The sequence below is a fragment of the Cetorhinus maximus genome, chromosome 11 (assembly GCF_964194155.1).
Source record: "Cetorhinus maximus chromosome 11, sCetMax3.hap1.1, whole genome shotgun sequence".
In the NCBI taxonomy this organism is placed as follows: Eukaryota; Metazoa; Chordata; class Chondrichthyes; order Lamniformes; family Cetorhinidae; genus Cetorhinus; species Cetorhinus maximus.
Window position 1 is genome coordinate 30,418,720 of NC_135889.1, and position 20,980 is coordinate 30,439,699.

At 42.3% G+C, this 20,980-nt stretch overlaps 1 protein-coding gene across 1 annotated transcript in view; it reads left to right on the top strand.

Annotated features, from left to right (window-relative positions):
- Positions 1–20,980, top strand: part of LOC144686262 (parathyroid hormone 2 receptor-like) — a 241,849-nt gene that overhangs the window by 136,017 nt on the left and 84,852 nt on the right. The window contains exons 9-10 of the mRNA XM_078551351.1: positions 2,591–2,657; positions 17,219–17,313. Coding sequence (XP_078407477.1) covers positions 2,591–2,657; positions 17,219–17,313 — 162 coding nt within the window. The remainder of the gene's footprint in view (positions 1–2,590; positions 2,658–17,218; positions 17,314–20,980) is intronic.

Sequence of the window (20,980 nt, forward strand, 5' to 3'; positions counted from 1 at the left end):
GTCTTGTGAAGCAAATAATTCTCAGCAGGCCATGAGGTTTCTTGTAGTCAAATTTCTAAGAGATTGGTTCTCGGGTGAAGGCAAAGTCGGAACAGTTTGGAGGAGTCCTTCTCTTGGAATTCCCTGCTTAAAATGTTTTACTATTGATTACCTTGGCTGCTTGATGGCTTGCAGCTAACTCAATAGCCTTTGGCTGAACCCTCAATCTTCAAGCAGCTTCTTGCTGGTTTTAAAAGCAGACAATCAAATGGTTCCCTCATTATGTGACTTCCACAAGTTCAAAGTCCTTTTTCCAAACAAAGGGTGGTGTTATGTTGATTCTAATCATCTTGAGCTGTTGTTTGACACCTTGAGATTCATCCAGTCTAGTTTTGATGGGGGAAACTATCAAATGAAAGGTTGATGTGATCCATTTAGATCTGGTTTACATACATTGAGTTTCAATGTCCTCTTTTGTCCAGGATGAAAAAGAGTCAGGTCAACTGGAATCCTATAGTCCTTTTATATTGATCCATTCTTAAACAGAGGGATGTGTGAATTCCCCAGATGGTTATGAATGTCCATATTTGATTAGGTATCCATTTGAGACTTAGGACTGTCTGAAGCTCAAGTGCCAAAGATCACATGATTTGCAGGGCCATTTTAATAATCTGTCTAGTTTTAATATGTAAAAGTATTCAACAAAGTTCAAAATATACTGGGACATGACACAATCCTCTTCTTTTAAAAAACTCAAGGAAACCTCTGTGTGTGTGTGTGTGTGTGTGTGTCTTTTGCAGTCACAGCAGTTAAACACTCACCGAATGGGCAAGTATGTATTTTTAAAAAGCCTGTTATAGTCAAGTGAGGAGTGGGAAAAGAGGGGAATCATTCCATCCTCTCCTCATCCGATTATAATACACATCAAAAACACAGTAATTAATCCACCAATTAAAACAATTAACTTGCAAATGTGACTATTTTGAAAATGTTGCCATTGAGATCAAGTACAAGGTAGCAATTCAATTAATGATCCCATGAAGCATGTTATATTATTCTAATAAAGCACATATACCCTTTAGAATATAACCTTAGAAAGCTCCTAATTAACCTGCTGCTATTGACATTTAAGATCAAATTATTTGCGTTTCTCATAACAGCTCTTCCTTTAAAATATTTAAACTGAGGTTTAAAATAAAAGTTTCTACGGTATTTGCATAAGGGGTCATTTTATACACTTCTCAAAATGTTAACCACTCAGTAAATGCGAACTACATTATCTCAATAACGTACCTCAAAACTTTTCCTTTATCCACTCCTTTCACTAAATAAGTTTAATATTGGTGTAATAGTTCTACCAATGTTCTAAGCGGTGTGAAATTTGCCAGAATGTGTCTTGTTTCCAACAGCTTCAATCAGTTATAAGCACGTGAGCAACTACAACATGGGGCTGCACCGTGCGCACACGGCTTTTGGCAGGGCCCGTTCCAGCTGGGCCAATCACCGCATCGGACGGCCTATTAGCGGCAACTTGGCGGGAAATTAGCGGAGCGGTGGGGGGCGGGGGGGGGATGGCGGAAGAGAGTCCATGTTAAATCGGAAGTCTTGTCTGGGATGTCATGTGGAGGAGGGGTTATGCCGCGAATAGGAAGCCAGTAATGGCTACAAATGTATGCTCTCAGTCTCTCTTTATTTCTTATATCAGACTCTTAAAAATTGATGAAATACGTGGAGCCAAAACACATACAGACGTTGCTACCTTCATAAGCAGAATCTACTGCTACATGTAGCCAAGGTCCCGATGTCAGCCCTTCTGCCTTGTGCAGCCTCCTCAAACCTGCCATAAAACACACTCAAACTTTTTTCCCCATCCAATGCTTGAAAAATGCAGCGGGCAATGAAAAATTGCAAGCAATTGGCTCATTAGTGACATCAACAGCTTGTTAATTGGTCATTTCAAAATGGTGGGTAGGCATCCGATTTACATACCCGCTTTCCTTTCATAATACCCGAAACCAGCGTGATGATGTCGTACTGCCAACCCGGCCACATCACACCATATTTTATGGGGCGGCCTGCCTGCTTTGTGCCTATTAAATGCAACCCATGGAGAATCCAGGGCACCATCGTCTACATAAGCTGGCGGGATATCGGGAACATAGGGAGCCGGAAAAAAATGTTCTCATATTCTGTTAGATGTCAATCTGCACGGGGAAAAGAGGAACTCGTGCAATTGCAGACCCCAATTTGCCCACTGCATGTTAGCTGGGGGAACTGAGAGGAGGAAGAAATTGTGTGAGCTTGTTTGTAGGAATTGCATATATTCGAATGAAAGGAGGAGGAAGATGGTTGAGGGTTACATGATTGGGACAAGTGGACACCTTATCTTTCTCTCATTTATTCCTTACTCTTTATTGTTTCGATGCCTCAGATACCTCAATTCAAAACTTGTTATACTCTCCAGTTCAACTACAAGTAAGGGTGTGGTGACTATAAGTCTAGTAAAAGCCTTTTGCTGGATAATGAAGAGATCCAGGCGCCATCAGAAAATGAAACCAAGAATTAAAGTTTTGCTTGTATTAAAATAATTTTCTTTCTTTCTGTGGCAAAGCTGCTGGGAACTGAACGTGGGCAACTATAATTGGATTTATCAAACACCAATTCTCATAGCTATTGTGGTGAGTGTACACTTCGAAGATTTCTTATTATAGTTTTGACAGATCAGTGGAGACAGAATTTGCCGGAGTAAAATAGCTAAATATTTAAATCAGCAAAAGAGATTTATTTTGAAGTTTTGCGTAGAAATAATTCAAAGCTAGAAATAAAGTTTGTGTATCAGGAAACAAGCATTCTGTTTTTTGGTTTAGCACTGTACCGTGTAGCAGAGTACAAAATAGTTAATTGTTAAGGTTTCCTGATAAGGAATGTACTGAAATATGCTCTATGAAGCACAAGATGTAATAAAGATGTAACAGGTCATGGTGCCTTATTACAGGAGTGAAGGAATAAATCTGATGAAGAAGGAACAACATAACTGAACACATACTAAGCATGAACAATATTTTCAACAAGCTTATTATTGTTGAATTCATACCTCTATTTTTCTGCAATAAGAATTTCACAAACTTTCTGGCAAATACATTCATATGACATGTTTCAGTTATCTAACACCGTTTCCTGGCACTTGCTACCTTAACCATCATAAAATTGTGATAAATTGTTATTCTACATTGTTCTGTACAAAATGATGAAATGTACTGTGATTTTTTTTTAAAAACAATTGCTTTTTGATTTCTGAATTCTACTTCAAGATGTAATTGTAAGTTGCTTGTATGTATCAGCATCTCATTGTGCTGGTGCAAAGAGGTGGTGATAAAGTAGCACATTGTAGCAATTATGTTTGCTTTTCTATCTCACTAAAGTGGTTCTTGAACCTGAGTTTAACATTCCTTCTATGCAATACTATTTGGGGGTTTCCATAGCAATAAGCCACCTTTGATCACAGTCACTTGCAGTTCTGAAGTGAGCACACAGATGTCTTTTTTTAAAAAAGAAAAGCTGAAGGTATATCTGAAAACTTAATATTAGAGCAAATTTTTAAAAATGAAGCAATACCAAGGAGCTTAATTATATCATAAACAGCTCATTGTTATATAGTCTCATACCTACACACAAAATGGAAACTTCAGATGGGCAGAGATATGCTACCTAGAACCCTCTGTGGATGGCTCTGATATCGACCCTGTCTTTCAAGACTTGGGCTAGATACCCTGAGCTTGCCCAAAAATTTACTCCAGGGGCTGGATTTTATGGCCACTGGGAATGTTTTCAGTTGTTGGGGGGGCGGGGGAGTGGGCACGTAAAATATGACTGAATATCCCACCCTGACTCAGCCCCCATAATACGGGGATGGGTAAGAGACCCAGTAACCCGCCCACCTTAGGCCTATTGAGGCCTTTAAGTGGCCAAATAATGCCCATTTAAGGACCTCCAGCCACTGCCATGAAAGTGGGAAGGTTGTTTTTTCGCCAAAGTTGGTGAAAGGGTGAAAAGGAAGGGGTGGCGGGGGAGGGGGGGGTGGGGGTAGTGGGGGGGGGGTTGCTGTGTGGGGCCTTGTGCTCATCTGGGGCATCCCCTCCTAAGTTCATACCTCTCCCCATTTTGTAGTTCCTTGCCTGGCCTCCAAAACCAAATCCACACCCTCCTTGCCCCCTCCTTTAGAATAGTATCCTTCATTTTACACTGTCTCTCCATATTCTTTGTATCAAAGTATATCACCTCACACTTCTCCCCATTGAACTTCATCTGCCACCTATCTGCCCACCCAACCAATGTGTCAATATCCTTTACTCTCTGTTTCCTATCCCTCAGCCAGTTCAATGAAGAATGCAGGAGGGCATACCAGGAGCAGCACCAGGCATACCTAAAAATGAGGTGTCAACCTGGTGAAGCTATAAAACGGGACTACTTGCGTGCCAAACAGCATAAGCAGCAAGTGATAGACAGAGCTAAGCGATCCCACAACCAATGGATCAGATCTAAGCTTTGCAGTCCTATCACATCCAGTCGTGAATGGTGGTGGACAATTAAACAACTCAATGTAGGAGGAGGCTCCACAAATATCCCCGTCCTCGATGATGGACGAGCCCAGCACATCAGTGTAAAAGATAAGGCTGAAGCACTCGCAACAACCTTCAGCCAGAAGTGCTGAGTGGATGATCCACCTCGGCCTCCTCCAGAGGTTCCCAGCAAACAGATGCCAGTCTTCAGCCAGTTCAATTCACTCCATGTGATATCAAGAAACGGCAGAAGACACTGGATACTGCAAAGGCTGTGGGCCCTGACAATATTCTGGCAATAGTACTGAAGACTTGTGCACCAGAACTTGCCGCACACCTAGCCAAGCTGTTCTAGTACAGCTACAACACTGGCATCTACCCGGCTATGTGGAAAATTGCCCAGGTATGTCCTGTATACAAAAAGCAGAACAAATCCAACCTGGCCAATTACCGCCCCATCAGTCTACTCTCCATCAGTCTACTCTCCATCATCAGTAAAGTAATGGAAGGGGTCATCAACAGTGTTATCAAGCGGCAATTGCTTAGCAATAACCTGCTCACTGATGCCCAGTTTGGGTTCCTCCAGGGCCACTCAACTCCTGACCTCATTACAGCCTTGGTTCAAACATGGACAAAAGAGCTGAACTCCAGATGTGAGGTGAGAGTGACTGCCCATGACATCAAGGCAGCATTTGACCGAGTGTGCATTAAGGAGCCCTAGCAAAATTGGAGTCAATGGGAATTGGGGGAAAACCCTCTGCTGGTTGGAGTCATACCTAGCACAAAGGGAGATGGTTGTGTTTGTTGGAGGTCAGTCATCTCAGCTCCAGGACATCACTGCAGGAGTTTCTCAGGGTAGTCATCCTAGGCCCAACCATCTTCAGCTGCTTCCTCAATGTCCTTCCATCATAAGGTCAGAAGTGAGGATGCTCACTGATGATTGCACAATGTTCACCATTTGTGACTCCTCAGACACTGAAGCAGTCCATGTCCAAATGCAGCAATATCCAGGCTTGGGCTGACAGGAAGATATAGACGGGATGATCACATGGGCAGATAAGTGGCAGATGGAATTTAACCCTGAAAAGTGTGAAGTGATACACTTTGGAAGGAGTAATTTGACAAGGAAGTATTCAATGAACAGCATGACACTAGGAAGTTCTGAGGAACAAAGTGACCTTGGCGTGTGTGTCCATAGATCTCTGAAGGCAGAGAGGCATGTTAGTGGGGTGGTGAAAAAGGCATATGGGACACTTGCTTTTATCAATCGGGGCATAGATTACACAGGGAGGTCATGTTGGAGTTGTATAGAACCTTAGTGAGGCCACAGCAGGAGTACTGTGTGCAGTTATGGTCGCCACATTATAGGAAGGATGTGATTGCACTGGAGGGGGTGCAGAGGAGATTCACCAGGATGTTGCCTGGGATGAAACATTTAAGTTATGAAGAGAGGTTGGATAGATTTGGGTTGTTTTCGTTGGAGCAGAGAGGACTGAGGGACGACCTGATCGAGGTGTACAAAATTATGAGGGGCATGGACAGGGTGGATAGGGAGCAGCTGTTCCCCTTAGTTGAAGGGTCAGTCATGAGGGGACATAAGTTCAAGGTGAGGGGCAGGAGGTTTAGGGGGGATGTGAGGAAAATCTTTTTTACCCAGAGGGTGGTGACGATCTGGAATGCACTGCCTGGGAGGGTGGTGGAGGCGGGTTGCCTCTCATCCTTTAAAAGTACCTGGATGAGCACTTGGCATGTCATAACATTCAAGGCTATGGGCCAAGTGCTGGTAAATGGGGTTAGGTAGGTAGGTGTTCCTCAGGTGTTGGTGCAGACTCGATGGGCCGAAGGGCCTCTTATGAACTGTGATTCTGTGACACTGTGGCTACACGGTCAGAGGTTAGGAAACGTGCGACTAGTAACTCACCTCCTGACTCCTCAAAGCCTGTCCACCATGTACAAGGCACAAGTCAGGAATGTAATGGAATGCTCCCCACTTTCCTGGATGAGTGAAGCTCCTATAACATTGAAGAAGCTGGACACCTTCCAGAACAAAGTAGTCCACTTGATTGGCATATCCACAAACATTCACTCCCTCCACCGACGCTCAGTAGCAGCAGTGTGTACCATCTGCAAGATGCACTGCAGGAATTCACCGAGGCTCTTTAGACAGCACCTTCCAAACCCATGACCACTACCATCTAGAAGGACAAGGGCAGCACATAATTGGGAACACCACCACCTAGAAGTTCCCCTCTAAGTCACTCACCATCCTGACTTGGAAATATATTGGTGTCCCTTCACTGTCGATGGGTCAAAATCCTGGAACTCCCTTCCAAACAGCACTGTGGGTGCACCTACAGCATATGGACTGCAGCGGTTCAAGAAGGGAGCTCACCACCATCTCAAGGGCAACTAGGGATGAGAAATAAATGCTGGCCCAGCCGGCGAAGCCCACAATCCACGATTGAATAAATAATATATATTTTGTATCCACGTTGCTACTGCCCCTTTTATTCCATGAATAAAACATGAGCAATAAAGTTATGAGTTGAATGGTGCCCCATCCAACATTTGAAAATATACTAATATCTACCATCAATCCATAGATTTTTTTTAACAACATTTGTGCTATGGCTGCTGTGGTAATACTAAATATACTTAAAAACTGGGGAATGCAGTGAAGAGACTGAGCCTTGCAAATTTTATTTAATGTGTTTATTGTATGCAAGTGGAGGGCATTAATTGAGGATTAATTTGTGTTTTTATAAGTAGACGCAGACTAAAATTGTGGTTGTTGGGTTGAGTGGTGCTGTCTTCAAATGTATGAACTCTATGGCCTGAATTTTTCGGTCATCGGGCGTGCGCAATCGGCGGGCCTGGGAGCGGACGGATAATGGGCCATCGGCTGCAATTAGCCTCACCGCGATTTCACGCTGGCTGGCCAATTAACGGCCAACTGGCGTGAAACGCACCCTGAAATGCTCAGCACTGCCGGGAAGAGGGTGGGTGCCGACGTAACTGAGGGTGTGGGTGAGCACTTTGAGAGAGCTCCCTGAAGGCAGACAGCTGCAGACCTCTACAGATTATAGGAGACGACAAAAATGCTGCAAAATATGTTGATGCAGCACAATCAAGCACCTGAAAGCATACCTGATTTTAAAAAAACCAGGACCCAGATATCTCATTTTATTTCCCCACGGCAATTTCATCCTGCCTTAGATCGAGGTTTGAGCAAAAATGTGAATGCTGTCTGGGAGAATGGCTCGTCCGCCAACCATAAATGTGGACAGGCCACATTAAAATCGTTTTTGATTGCATTGTTAACGGGCTTAATTGCCTGCTTAATTGTTGGCGGGTATGCTTCTGACTGCCACGTGCCTGTCGAGCGAAATATCGCACAAGTGCGCATTGACGTTGGGATGCTCGCCCGACGTCAACTTGCGCTATTTCACATCCATTCGGGTTGGGCACACGCCTGCCCACGGGGCGTAAAACTCTGGCCTGTAAATAAATGCTTATAAAAGCGTGGAATGGTTGGCTCTAGTTCCTTCCTTCATCGAGTGGCTTTCTGGAGTACCTATGAATCAGCTTTCTGCTAACTGACAAAGACCTCATTTGGTTTAGGCACCATGAAGGCCACATCATATCACAGCACACCTGGGGGTTAACTTGAAACCAAGTAGAATGGATTTGCTGGTCCTGAAAGCAGTATACTACTCATGGGAAGGGAGAGGAGATGCAAAGAGAGATTTTAAGGCTGGGAGAGGCTTTTAGAGGACATGTTGAAATTGTGCAAAATTCTAAATTTATTTTTGCATTAAAGAAACTGCTATGAAAAAGTGCTGGGTGGATGAATGATTTTTATGTTTCAGTGTTAGTTTTATTTCATCATACTCTTTCTTTGGAAAGTATGACAAGTAATAGAAGGATTCAAAGACCGATAAATAAGTTGTGAAGTGAACGCTCTTTCCATGGCCATGTGCATCTTGATGCCAGCTGATAGGGTGGTTATATGGAGGGAGGCTTTTGTGGGCTCTGACAATCCAGAGAAGTATGAGGTAATGCATTTGGAGAAGTCTAACAAGGCAGGAGAATCCACATAAATGGTAGGATATTGAGGAACAGAGGGATCTTGGCTTGCTTGTCCGCATGTGCCTGAAAGTGGCTGAACAGGTAGGTAAGGTAGTCAAGAAGGCATAAGGGATACTGGCCTTTATTAGTTGAGGCATGGAATCTAAGAGCTGGGAGTTATGTTGAAACTGTATAAAACACTAGTTAGGCCACAGCTGGAGTACTGTGTGCGGTTCTGGTGTTTTCACTATCGGAAAGATGTGATTGCATTGCAGAAAAGATTTATGAGAATGCTGCCTGGACTGTTGGATTTTAGTTATGAGGAAAGCTTGGATTGGCTACGGTTGTTTTGTTGGAAAAAGAGGAGACTGAGACAAAAACAAATTGAAATGTATAAAATTGAGGGGGCTAGACAGACTGGATAGAAAGGCCCTGTTCCTCTTGGTACATAAGCAGGGGACATAGATTTAGGGTAAGATGTTTAGAGGGGATTCAAGGGAAAATCTTTTCACCAAGAGGGTGGTGGATGATGTGGCATACCTTTAAGGGGTATGTCCATATTCTTATACATCATCAGGCAGGATATGATGCCATCACATGTTATGGAGTTGAAATATGTTAGTTGACCAAGCAAGACGGATTAGTAAGAGCTCTCCTGAAACGTGTATCTACTTCTGTAATCTTCAAATAAAGGAACTCATAACATAGTTTACCAGTCCTACCGGAGTGATTTATGAGTGTGAAGGAAAGAAAGAAACATAAACTGGTGGCAGTTTGTGAGAATTTGAAGATTTTCAGCTTTTAAGAAATTCCATGCTGTTGAGAATTTGAAAATCTGGAAGAATTGAAGTTCCACAAACACAGCATTGTTGTAACTTCTAAGGCTTCTCCATTTTACCAAGCTTCCACATAGGGAAGATCGCCACCTGCAGCACAGTAGCAGTGGGTCGAATTCAAAAACAGGAACATGGAACTCCTATATCTCTTCGAAGTTGCTTCGAAGAAGCAAGAAACATCAGGAGAGCCCCAGGCTCAACATGGGACTACACCAGCCGTTTGTGATTGAAGCAGACACTGTCAACAGAGTTCCAAAAGGTGAAGAACTACCTACATGAATTGCTTAATTGAGATCAGTGAGTAAATGTACAAAGGGAGCACTTAGTCGGTAGTAAAGGGGTGCAATTAGAACACAAGGAATAGGAGCAGGAGTAGACCACAGTCCCTCAAGCCTGCTCTGCCTTTCAATACAATCATGGCTGATCTTGGGCTTCAACTCAATTTTTTCCCACCTGCCCCCCACCCGGTCTCCCTCCATATCCCTTAATCCCCTGAGAGACCAAAAATCTGTCTATTGCAGCCTTAAATATATTCAACGATAGAGCATCCACAACACGGGTAGAGAATTCCAAAGATTCACAACCGTTTGAAGTAATTTCTCCTCATCTCAGTCCTAAATGATTGGCCTCTTATCTTGAGCTTGTGCCTCTGTGTTTTATATCCCTGACCAGTGGAAACAATTTCTGTGTCCATCTTATCTAGCCCCTTCAGAAATTTGTAGATTTCAATGAGATCAACTCTCATTCTTCTAAATTCCAGAGAAAATAAGCCCAGTTTTTACTCAGCCTCTCATCCTTCATCCCAGGGACCAATTTGGTGAACCATCGCTGTGCCACCTCCAATGTGAATATATCATTTCTTAAATGTGGAGTCCAAACTACACACGGTATTTCAGATAAGGCCTTGCCAAAACCCTGTACAACTGTAGGAAGACATCTTTATTCTTGTACTCCAATCTCCTTGCAGCAAAGGCCAACATGTAATTTGCCTTCCTAATTGTATGCTGCAGCTGCATGCTAACTTTGTGTTCCGTGTACCAGCACGTGCTTTTGAACATCAACACGTAGCGAAGTTTCTCACCTTTTAAAAAATATTCTGCTTTTTTACTCATATGAACAACGTGAATAACTTCACATTTCCCTATAGTATACTCCATCTGACATCTTGTTGCCCACTCACCCAACCTGTCTATATTTCTTTACAGCCTCCCTGTGTCCTCCCCACAGCTTATCTTTCCAGCTAGCTTGGTATCATCAGCAAACCTAGATACATCACTCTGTCTTCCTTTTTAAATACTCCTAAAAGCTCTTTCTGGCTAGTTTACTCTCGTATTCTATTTTTCCCTTTTTATCAACTTTTTGATGGCTATTTGCTAGTTTCTCAAACACTCCCAATCCTCAGGCTTGCTACTGCTGTTGCAACATTGTGAGCTGCTTCTTTTAATCTAATGCTATCCTTAACTTCCTGAGAAAGCCACAGATGGGTCCTTCTTGCTGAGTTTTTATTCTTCAACGGAAATTATTTTTGTTGAAAGTTTTGAATTTTGTCATCCTTTACTATCGGGGCTACCCCACCTCCTTTGCAATTCTGTCTTTCCGAAATATTGTGTACCCTGGAATATTTATTTGCCAACCTTGATCACCCTGTAACCATGTTTCTGTAATGGCGATTAGAGCTAAATCGTTTACCTCTATTTGTGCCACTAGTTCATCTATCTTATTGTGAATGCTTCTTACATTCAGATAAAGAACCTTTAGTTTCATTTCTTTTTATTTCTATTGCCTGTAATGACCTTATTTGCGGATGTACAAGATTTTTGTTGAAATCTCTGTCCCACCCTGTCGCACCCTGCTTGTCTTTCCCTACATCACTATATTGTTCAAATACTTTGACTTTTCTCTTGGAATTGCTACACCTAACCCCCCCCCCCAATCATGATTTTTAGTGATTTGGATTGGACCAGTACAGGTCGATTCCAGGGAAGGCTTAAAAAAGGCTGAAAAATGCAATTGCAGCTATTATGGATAATCAAGGCATCGTAGTGCCGTTCGTGCCAAAACACCGCTTCATGGCTGGGGCCTAAAAGAGTGCATGAAGGGGCGCAATAGCATCACAGATCTGCAGTGCTATATAGTCCAGAAACAAGGTGTGACAAGAAAAAGTGCTGCAGGCAGCCAGATCTGCAATACGTTGAAACCTCGCTGTGGAGGAAAGCTGCTTCTTACCTAAAAAATCACAGAAATCCTGTGAATGTTAGCAAGATCTTGGCAAAATCCCCCTGTATGAATTGGAAAGCAGCCGACATTCTTTGCAAGTCCAACTCTTTAAACAAGGAATAGAGCTGTGGTTTCTTGATTTGGTTGTATCAGAACCAGATAAACAAGCAGGCAAAATTAGGATCGCTATTGGAAATGAAGGGCTTCATCGGCTGAATACCTCAGGTTTACCTGAAGATGATCAGAAAGACCCTAACAAAATATGGATCACATTAGAAGACGAACTGTGTGTGAAAGTCAACTTCAGGACACAGCAATTGGAATTCATACCATATAGGCAGCAGTCAAGAGAATCAGTTGACCAATTTGTCAGTTGCTGCAGGGATTGCAACTTTTCCGAATCTGAGTTACCTGAAAGAATTAGAGAGCTGGTAACAGCATCGACACCAATTGAAGCTTTTCAGAAGGACCTTCTAGAAAAACCAAAATGCCTTGAAATTGAAGCTTTACTAAAAGATGGCCGTAAATAAAAAGCTATCCTTGAAGGCTGTCAAAGCTTGTGAACATTAGATGCAGCTCCAACCATTGGCACGAAGATGCTGAAACTGAACATGCCGTGTGGAAGATGTGGCCTTCTTCATCCACCAAGGAGCTGTCCAGCATACCAGGATCACTGTAAGGCTTCTGTTATTAAAGGGCATTGGGAACGACAATGTTTTTTAAAAGAAACAATTCAAAGGTTTGCCAAGAAGTCTTAGCAAGCCACAAACAAGAGAACAACATTCGCGCCACACTGGCAGCAATGTAGAGCAAGCCAGGTATACAAACAAGCGCATATACAAAGTCACCAACAAAGCACACACAATGGGAAATGGCAATGATCAAATTATGACGGATTGTGAACAAGCATTCGCATTCTAACCATTGCCAAGTCCATAGAAGCAATCACATCACTGGAAGCATTTGCAAGCATTAATATTTTGTGCCCTAATTAAGAAGACTGGAAAACGCACACTGAAAACGGACACCAGGGTGAATGCCAACATCCTTGCCCTCAGAATACTGAAAGACATGTACCTCCAACATTGGAAGACAATGGTGCAACAGACTACAGCTAAGTTAATTGCATATAATGGAATGGTTATTCATTGCATTGGCACGATAACACTCAAATGCACCTTTGGTCAAGTGGCATGGTTGTCATGGGTCTTTTATCTTATTGATACACAAGGTCCAGCTGTTATAGGTCTACCAGCATGCAGAGACCTCAAGCTTATTACTATTCATGGGATAAACTAGGTACCAGTGGAGATACCAGATATCAAGGACAACTCTATTGAGTTAGTCCTCGGCTTGAAATCCACATACCCAGAGCAGTTTGATACAATCGGCAGTTTTAAAGGAGGTGCAGTCTTGCGCCAAAAGGAGGATGCAGTTCCATCCATAGACCCTCTGAGAACACGCAACAGTAATATCTAAGACAATCCAAAAGTTGACTTGGACAAAACAGAGCGGGAAGGTATTATCCACAAGGTTACTTCAGGCAGATTGCCGAATTGAACCAAGATTACAAATCTTTCATTAAATCTGCAAGTCAGTTTGCTAGATACAAAAGTCAAAGATGTACTACAAGTTGACTTGATGAGTTTTGGACAACAAAAATTCCATCAATTGCAAGAAGAGACATCCAAAGACCCAGTACTCCAGGTACTTTGGAAAACCATATTAGAAGGTTGGCCTTATACAAGAAATTCAGGAAACCGTAAGGCCATTTTGGGCCGGCCATGATGAGTTAGGATTATCCCTAAACAACATAATATTTAAGGGTAGACAGGTTCTAATACCTGAGTCACTACGACCAGACATTCTGACACAATTGCACCAAGCTCACATGGGCATTGAGCACACTAGACTTTTGGCGAGCGTAACAGTGTCCTGGCCAGGACTCAGCATGAAGTTTGGAGAAGATAGTGAGACGGTTTCAGGTACACCAGCCTAGCCAGCAAACAGAGCCGTTGATCCCTTACAAAAATCCATCACACCCCTGGATCAGAATTGGTATAGACCTATTTAATGTTTGAGGTGATAATTTTCTATTAGTGACAGACTATTTTTCCAAGTTTTTCTGATAATTTGACAACTACACAATATGTCAAGTGCAGCCGTTGCCAGTACACTGAGTGCCATTGTCTGTCTTTGGGGGGGCCACAAGAAATGGTGTCAGGCAATGGTCTTCAGTACATGGGCAAGCCATTTCGAGACGTGTGCAAATTGGGACATTGATCATCCTACTTCCTCACTGCATAATCCTCGATCAAGTATCCTAGCTGAATGCATGGTTCATTCTGTTAACTTCTTATTCATTAAGTGTTGAGAAATGAAACAAGATTTACATGTCACAGTGTTACATCTCAGGGCAACACCACTGAGTGCAACTTTACTTTCACTAACAACTTTTGTTTGGGAGTCCAAGTTCAAACAACTCTTCCAAGCCACCACCTATCCAAATTTCCTGCTGTACAGGACGAGTTACTGGAAAAGCAAGAGAGGGTGAGGGGTATGCATGACTGACATGCAGGTAAAGAATTACCAAGCTTGACCATTGGACAAAAAGTTTGAGTCCTACATCTGAACCTGGTCTCCAACTGAAATAGCTAAGATGTGTCGACAACCAAGATCATGTGTAATAGTGACACCACAGGAATGAAATTATGCAGAAATCAATGTCAACTCAGGAAGATATCCAGTTATGCAACACCCAGCAATCATATTGCAAACAGAATATGTTCAAAGGTGAGATCTGAACATAGCACTGTGGAAGATCATGGTGAAGACAGCCAGTGCAATGTTGTTGTGAAAAAAAGAAACACACCTATGAATCAAGACTCAGAACAGTCAAACATCTCAAAGAAATTTCACTGGAACCAGATCAGGTTGTATAAGCAAACCACCTTTGTGTTTAACAAACTCATAAGCTTGCAAAGTTGTAAATTCACAATGCATGAAAGTTTTATTGCAATGTAAATTTTATCACTTTATTTATTATTAGTATCTAGTCTCAACTTTGGTCAAAAGGGGAATGTTTTAGTATATCTTTAAGTGAGTATGTTCATAATCTCTATAAATCATCAGACACTATATAATGTTGTATGCCACATGATACTGAGTTGACCAAACAAGAGCCCTCGAGGAATATGTGTACACTACTGTAATCTTCAAATAAAAGAACTCACAGCGTAGTTTACCAGTCCTACCTGAATGATTGGTGAGTTTGTGTTGAAGGCGAGAAGGAAACACAACAGAGGGGACCTGGAACTCACTGCTTGAAAGGGTGGGAGAAACAGAAAACCTCATAACATTTTAAGAAGGACTTGTAGGCTACGGCACTTCAATAATATATCCAAGGCCAAGATCTGAAAAGTGGGATTAGGCTGGAGAGCTACTTGTCAGTCAGTGTTGACATGAATAGCCTCCTTGCAAGCTATAAATTTCTATGAGTTTATGATTCTTTGCGCAATGAAGTCAGCTACAGTGGCATGAGTATTTTACTGGATGTTAACTTAGCATTCAGTGTCACACCTCTGCTTTTTAATCACATAAACTATGCAGAGTGGTGTTTAAATACTACCACTAAGATCTAAGATTAAGGCCTGCATTTTCATAGATGGAAGGGCTCTACATCTTAGCCAAAATGGTGCAGGAGCTGCAATTCCAGAAGTCCCATCTTCAAACCCATTCACCTATGCACCATTTTCACTGGGGTGGGGAGAAACTGGGGCAGGAGATATTTCACATATCCACAGTTCACAGAGGCAGATGTGCAGCTGCCTTCAAACCAAAGCAATTTTCATTACTGGGAATTCCAAAACACAGCTAGTGGGTTTTAGCCATTAGAGGAAAAGATCTGGACCTAGCGAGTTCTTTGAAGATGTGACGTACCCCTTTTGGGAGAGGTCAGGTACCCATTTTCAGATTGTTAAGAATAGGCATGAATGTGCATTCTGTGGAACTGTCAACCTGTCAAGACATCTCAATCTCCAAGCCCTTTAAAGACTGCTTCCACGATTTATCATTGTCACCGGGGTAGAGGTAGGGGGAGAGGGCTCGGGCTGTAAGTTCACAGCTTGATTGACAGCTCCCAGTGGTTATATAGAGACTAACTGTCTTTGATGTGGGACTGTGAATACAAATGTTTGTTTTTATTAGAGATTAAGCATTTGAAGGAAATATTTGTTTTTGTAAGGGATTAAGTACTTGAATGAATTTAAATGTTATCAATGAGAGCATTTTTTTTGTTTAAATATAATGAAAGAAGTCTGCAATAGACACTTGGAACTTCATTTTATTTCACCTCAGCATGGGTTCTGCCCATGGTGGATATTAGGTTGGCGTGGAGGTGTAAGGACAAAGGGTGGTGGTTGAGTGGTCGTAGATTGGCATGAGTTGACACTAACTTGGCACAGGGACAATAAAGGTGCATGGGGGATAGGCAGAGGGCTATAGGTTGGCATATGGGGGATGGATAGACGGCTATAGGTTGACATGGAAAGTATGAGTGGCCATGGGGGGTGGGTAGCAGGGCATAGGTTGGTATGGAGGGTATGAAGGACCATGGGGGTTTGTTGATGGAAATTAGGTGGCCTGAGTTAGTATGGATGGGATATGGGGGCTGAGGGGGTATGAGGGGTGAGGGCTAGAGGGCTTTTTTTGTTTTATATATTTTATTGTAATTGAGACAAGTTCCCACATATCGAAACAGGGCTTTTAATCAGCTCACCGTGGCACCCAGCAGCCCCTGTAGCTGCCTCCGCACTGTTCAAAGGGGTGACGAGCCTGACTCCCATTAGCACCGAGTTGGGTTTGTGGAGATGGGAAGTTTCCTGACTCTGCGCTTCTGGTCTAGGAGCGAAAATTTGGCCCTCTGTGTCTTCAGTGCTGGGGATGAAACATTTGGCACCATGCACTGGTAGCAAACACACTCAAGTCAATTATAGTTCTTGCCAATTGGATAGTAAAAGTCTGTCTCTTGTTCTTCAACTGCAAAATTGGAACTCGGCTCAACCAATTTATGCTGTTCTGTTTCCCACATTTGCTATTCTATAGCTGTCTGAATGAATGTGGCTAATACAGTGCAGCCTGTGATAATACTGTCTAATTCAAGTTCTACAGCATGCTTACTAGCCTTATAGCTGGTAGAGAGGGTCCATGCCAACCTATAGAGAGGGTCCTATGTCAGGCTATATCAGTCATGACTGAATTTGTATCCATTCTGCTAATCCACTGCACCATTCAATCCCTCATTTAAGCTGTTTTGAAGGAACTCGCCGCCAGTGTGCTCATAGCTACTGTAAATAGCCCTGTGAATTTGTATCCTACAAATGTTGTACCATGGTTACAAAACAGGATAATGCTATTAGTAACAATGCATACTAATTTTGCTGCAAAAGATAATTAGTATGAATCAATGCACAAAGATAAAGGCTTTCCAACTACATAAGAAGGATGGATGGTTACAGTGTCAGCAAAATAATGACCTATTTCTGTCTCCATATTTTTCAGGTAAATTTTATCTTGTTTATAAATATTGTTCGGATTTTGGCTACCAAGCTTCGTGAAACAAATGCTGGGCGATATGATGCAAGAAAGCAGTACAGGTAACCTAATGCAGCAGCAACCTATTAAATTTGCATGAATGTTGATTGTTTTATGTATATCACAGAATATTACAGCGCAAAAGGAGGCCATTTGATCCATCTAGTCTGAGCTACTTTTTCTAAGGGCAATTCAGTTAGCCTCACTCCTCACTATTCCCATATCCTTGAATTTGTTCTCCTTCAAGTATTTATCTAATACCCTTTTGAAAGCTACCACTGAATTTGCTTTCACCAGCCTATCAGGCAGTGCATTTCGAATCGTAACCACTCTGTTATTTTGCCCCTGGCCCTTTGCTTATCACCTTAAATCTTATATTATCAAACCTTCAGCCATTGGAAACAGTTTCTCTTTACTCTATCTAAACTCTTCATGATTTTAAACATCTCTATCAAATATCCTCTTAACCTTCTCTGCTCGAAGGAGAAAAACACCAGTTTCTCCATTCAATCCAGAACACAGCATGCTAAGAGCTAAGTGATCGCACAACTAACAAGTTAGATCAAAACTTTGCAGTCCTGCCACATCCAGTTGTGAATGGCAGACAATTAAATAACTAACCGAGGGAGGAAGCTCCATGAACATTCCCATCCTCAATGATGGAGCCCAGCATATGAATGAAAAATGCTGGCTGAAATGTTTGCAACAGTCTTCAGCCAAAAGTGTTAAGTGGATGATCTCTAACCCTCTAATTCTACTCTGTAACTCCTTCATCCAGCGATCTCTGGCTTTGGCTGCTCTCCTTTTCCCCTTTGTGGGAATGTATCTAGACTGTACCTGAACATCTTTTTAAAGGCCACATATTACTCCATTACATTTCTGCTTGCCAACTTGAGAGTTTGATGACCCCCTCCCTCAGTGAGAAAAAAGAAAAACTCGAAATTGAAAAAGTTTGATCTCAGGTGGGAAGGGTGGGGTGGGGGTTGCCTCCATTAGAAGCCCCCTTCTGACTATCTGACTGGGGCCCGGTGACCTCTGGACCTCCCTCCTCCTCTCCTCCACCAACCTATTCCCTGAGACCCCAATCACCACCCCGTCTTGTGACACCCGAGGCCTTCTTTAGCCCACTGCCACTTGCCTCTGTGGTTCCCAGCACTTAGCTCCAGATAGCTAGCTGCAAAGCCTCTTCTGGCCACTGCAGCGCTGTTCCTGGAATGACCAGAGAGCTGCTGGCTAATTAGATTGGCCAGCAGCTCTCCAAGGTGGGGCTTCCTCCCAATGACAGGCGAGTAAGTCCCACCTTCTGACAATCAGAACTCGTTAGAGCGTGAAATGGCATCGGGGCTGCTGGAGTCCAAGGGGATGTGTTCCCCGCCGACTTTTTCGATGTTGGGGGCTGAGCCCCTGCCATCCTCAAAATTTGGGTCTGTGTCTTCTGCCAGTTAAGTGTTTCAGTGAAATTCAAAGCAAGCTTGAGGAGCAGCACCTCATCTTTTGACTGGGAATGTTACAGCCTTCTGGACTCAACATTGAGTTCAGCAATTTTAGAGCATAACCTGCAGCATTTCAAGAAGGTGGCTCACCACCATCCGTCACCACCTTCTCAATGACAATTAGGGATGAGCAACAAATGCTGGCCTAGATGGCGCTGCCCAAATCCTGTCAGAGTTTTAAAAAAAAAACCTCTGCCTCCATTTTGTTTTGTGTTTTTTTTATTGCTAGTTTGTTTTATTTTCTCCAATTTCTTTCCTAATCTTTTTACTTTGTGTTTGGGTGGCTGCTACCCAACAATTCACATCCGCTCTAGTCACATCTTTTGCTTCTTTATTTGTCTCATTACCACTCCCGTTGGCTTTCCACCATGAAACCATTTGTCATCTAATCTCTCCACCCACCCCTCCAACAGATCTACCCTTTTGTTTTTCTTTCCACACTTCCCTCTCCCACTTGCTCAAAATCCAATATATTTCTGAATTTTCTTAGTTCTTAGGTCTTAGATCTAAAATGTTAACTCAGTTTCTCTCTCCACAGATGCTGCAGACCTGCTGCATTTCCAGCATTTTCTGTTTTTATTTCAGATTTCCAGCATCTGCAGTAATTTATTTTTGTGTTAAACCTTACGATAATATGATCACAATTACCAAGATGCTCCCCGCCTGTGCAACTCTCAACTTGACCCATTGCATTTGCCAGGGCCAAATCCAACACTTCCTCTGTCATTGCTGAGCAGGAAACATACTGATCAAAAAAATTCTCCTGAACACACTTGAGAAATTCCTCCCTTTAACACAATCACTGCCCCATTCAGTACTGGGATAGTTAAAGTCTCCCATTATCACTATGCTAAAGTTTGTGCACCTCTCAGTAATTTCCCCAGCTCCTCCCCACTATTATAAACTACACTAAGTTTAGCTCCTCTCTTATTTGTTTCTTTGATCAACCAAATCGATTTTGTTGTTGACCCCTATGTTATATAATATTCTATATTGTATAGAAATAAGGATAGATTGTATGACTTTGAAATGGGACATTATCCCATGCCCTCCAACTCCACATTATTTTAGGACTATACTTGATCTTGACTGAACGTATGATCTTAAATAAGGGATTGACGAATGTGTATTTGTTGATATATGAATAAAAGAAAAACTCAGCCCTATTTTACCAAAGTAATGGATATAATATGGAGCTCTGCAGAATGGTATGGATGCATTCTCACTCTGATAGCAAACCATCAGAGAAAGCTTAACTGGAGGGCAGGTACAGAAATCTAGATTTTTTTAAGGAGCAATATTTAAAGAGAAGCCTCCTTCGTCGGCACTTTCCAAACCCACGACCGCTACCATCTAGACGGATAAGGGCAGCAGACATGGGAACACCATGTGGAAGTTCCCCTTCAAGCCACTCACCATGCTGACTTGGAAATATATCGCCATTCCTTCACTGGGCCAAAATCCTGGAACTCCCTCACTAACAGCATTGTGGATGTACTTACACCACATTGACTGCAGTGGTTCAAGAAGGCATCTCACCACCACTTTCTCAAGGGCAATTAGGGATGGGCAATAAATGCTGGCCTAGCCAACAATGCCCACTTCCCATGAATGAATTAAAAAAAAAACTACTAAAACTACTAAACTAAAAAAAAGTGAGACAGGGTCACCTGAATTTTTTTAAAGTAATGCCTTTATTAAAAAGTTACTTTCCAAACATTATAAAGTCTGTAGGTGCTGTGCTATGAAAAGTTCTGCTGGTAATATTGTGACCCTGCAAGAAACACATTTAGATTCTCAGTCTGCTGTGTCTTTTTGAGAGGATTATATCAACATCAATGCACTTGGTTCTGGGGCAGTAGTTTAGGGTTTTCCTTGGACTGTGGTTCATAATGGAGTGAAAAAGGTCCACTCTAAAATAACAGAGGGAAGATTGTACAGGACCAGAAAGGATCACTCTGGTCAATTTAGACAGTCCCACCATTAAAAAAAAGTTTATTAAATTTCAAACTAAAACACTAATTTTATTCATAATCTGTCCCATTTAAGAACTTCTAATTGTTTGACAGTTTTCTTATTCATTATTTTGTCTGCTTATTTATTCCTACTTCACCACACATCTTTGTATCTAATTTTAGGTGCTTGATGCATTTATTCTTTCTTCCTACTTTACTACATCCTTTGTCTCCCCTCTTCAAACACACATTTTTCACCATAACTTGAAGACTAGCATTGT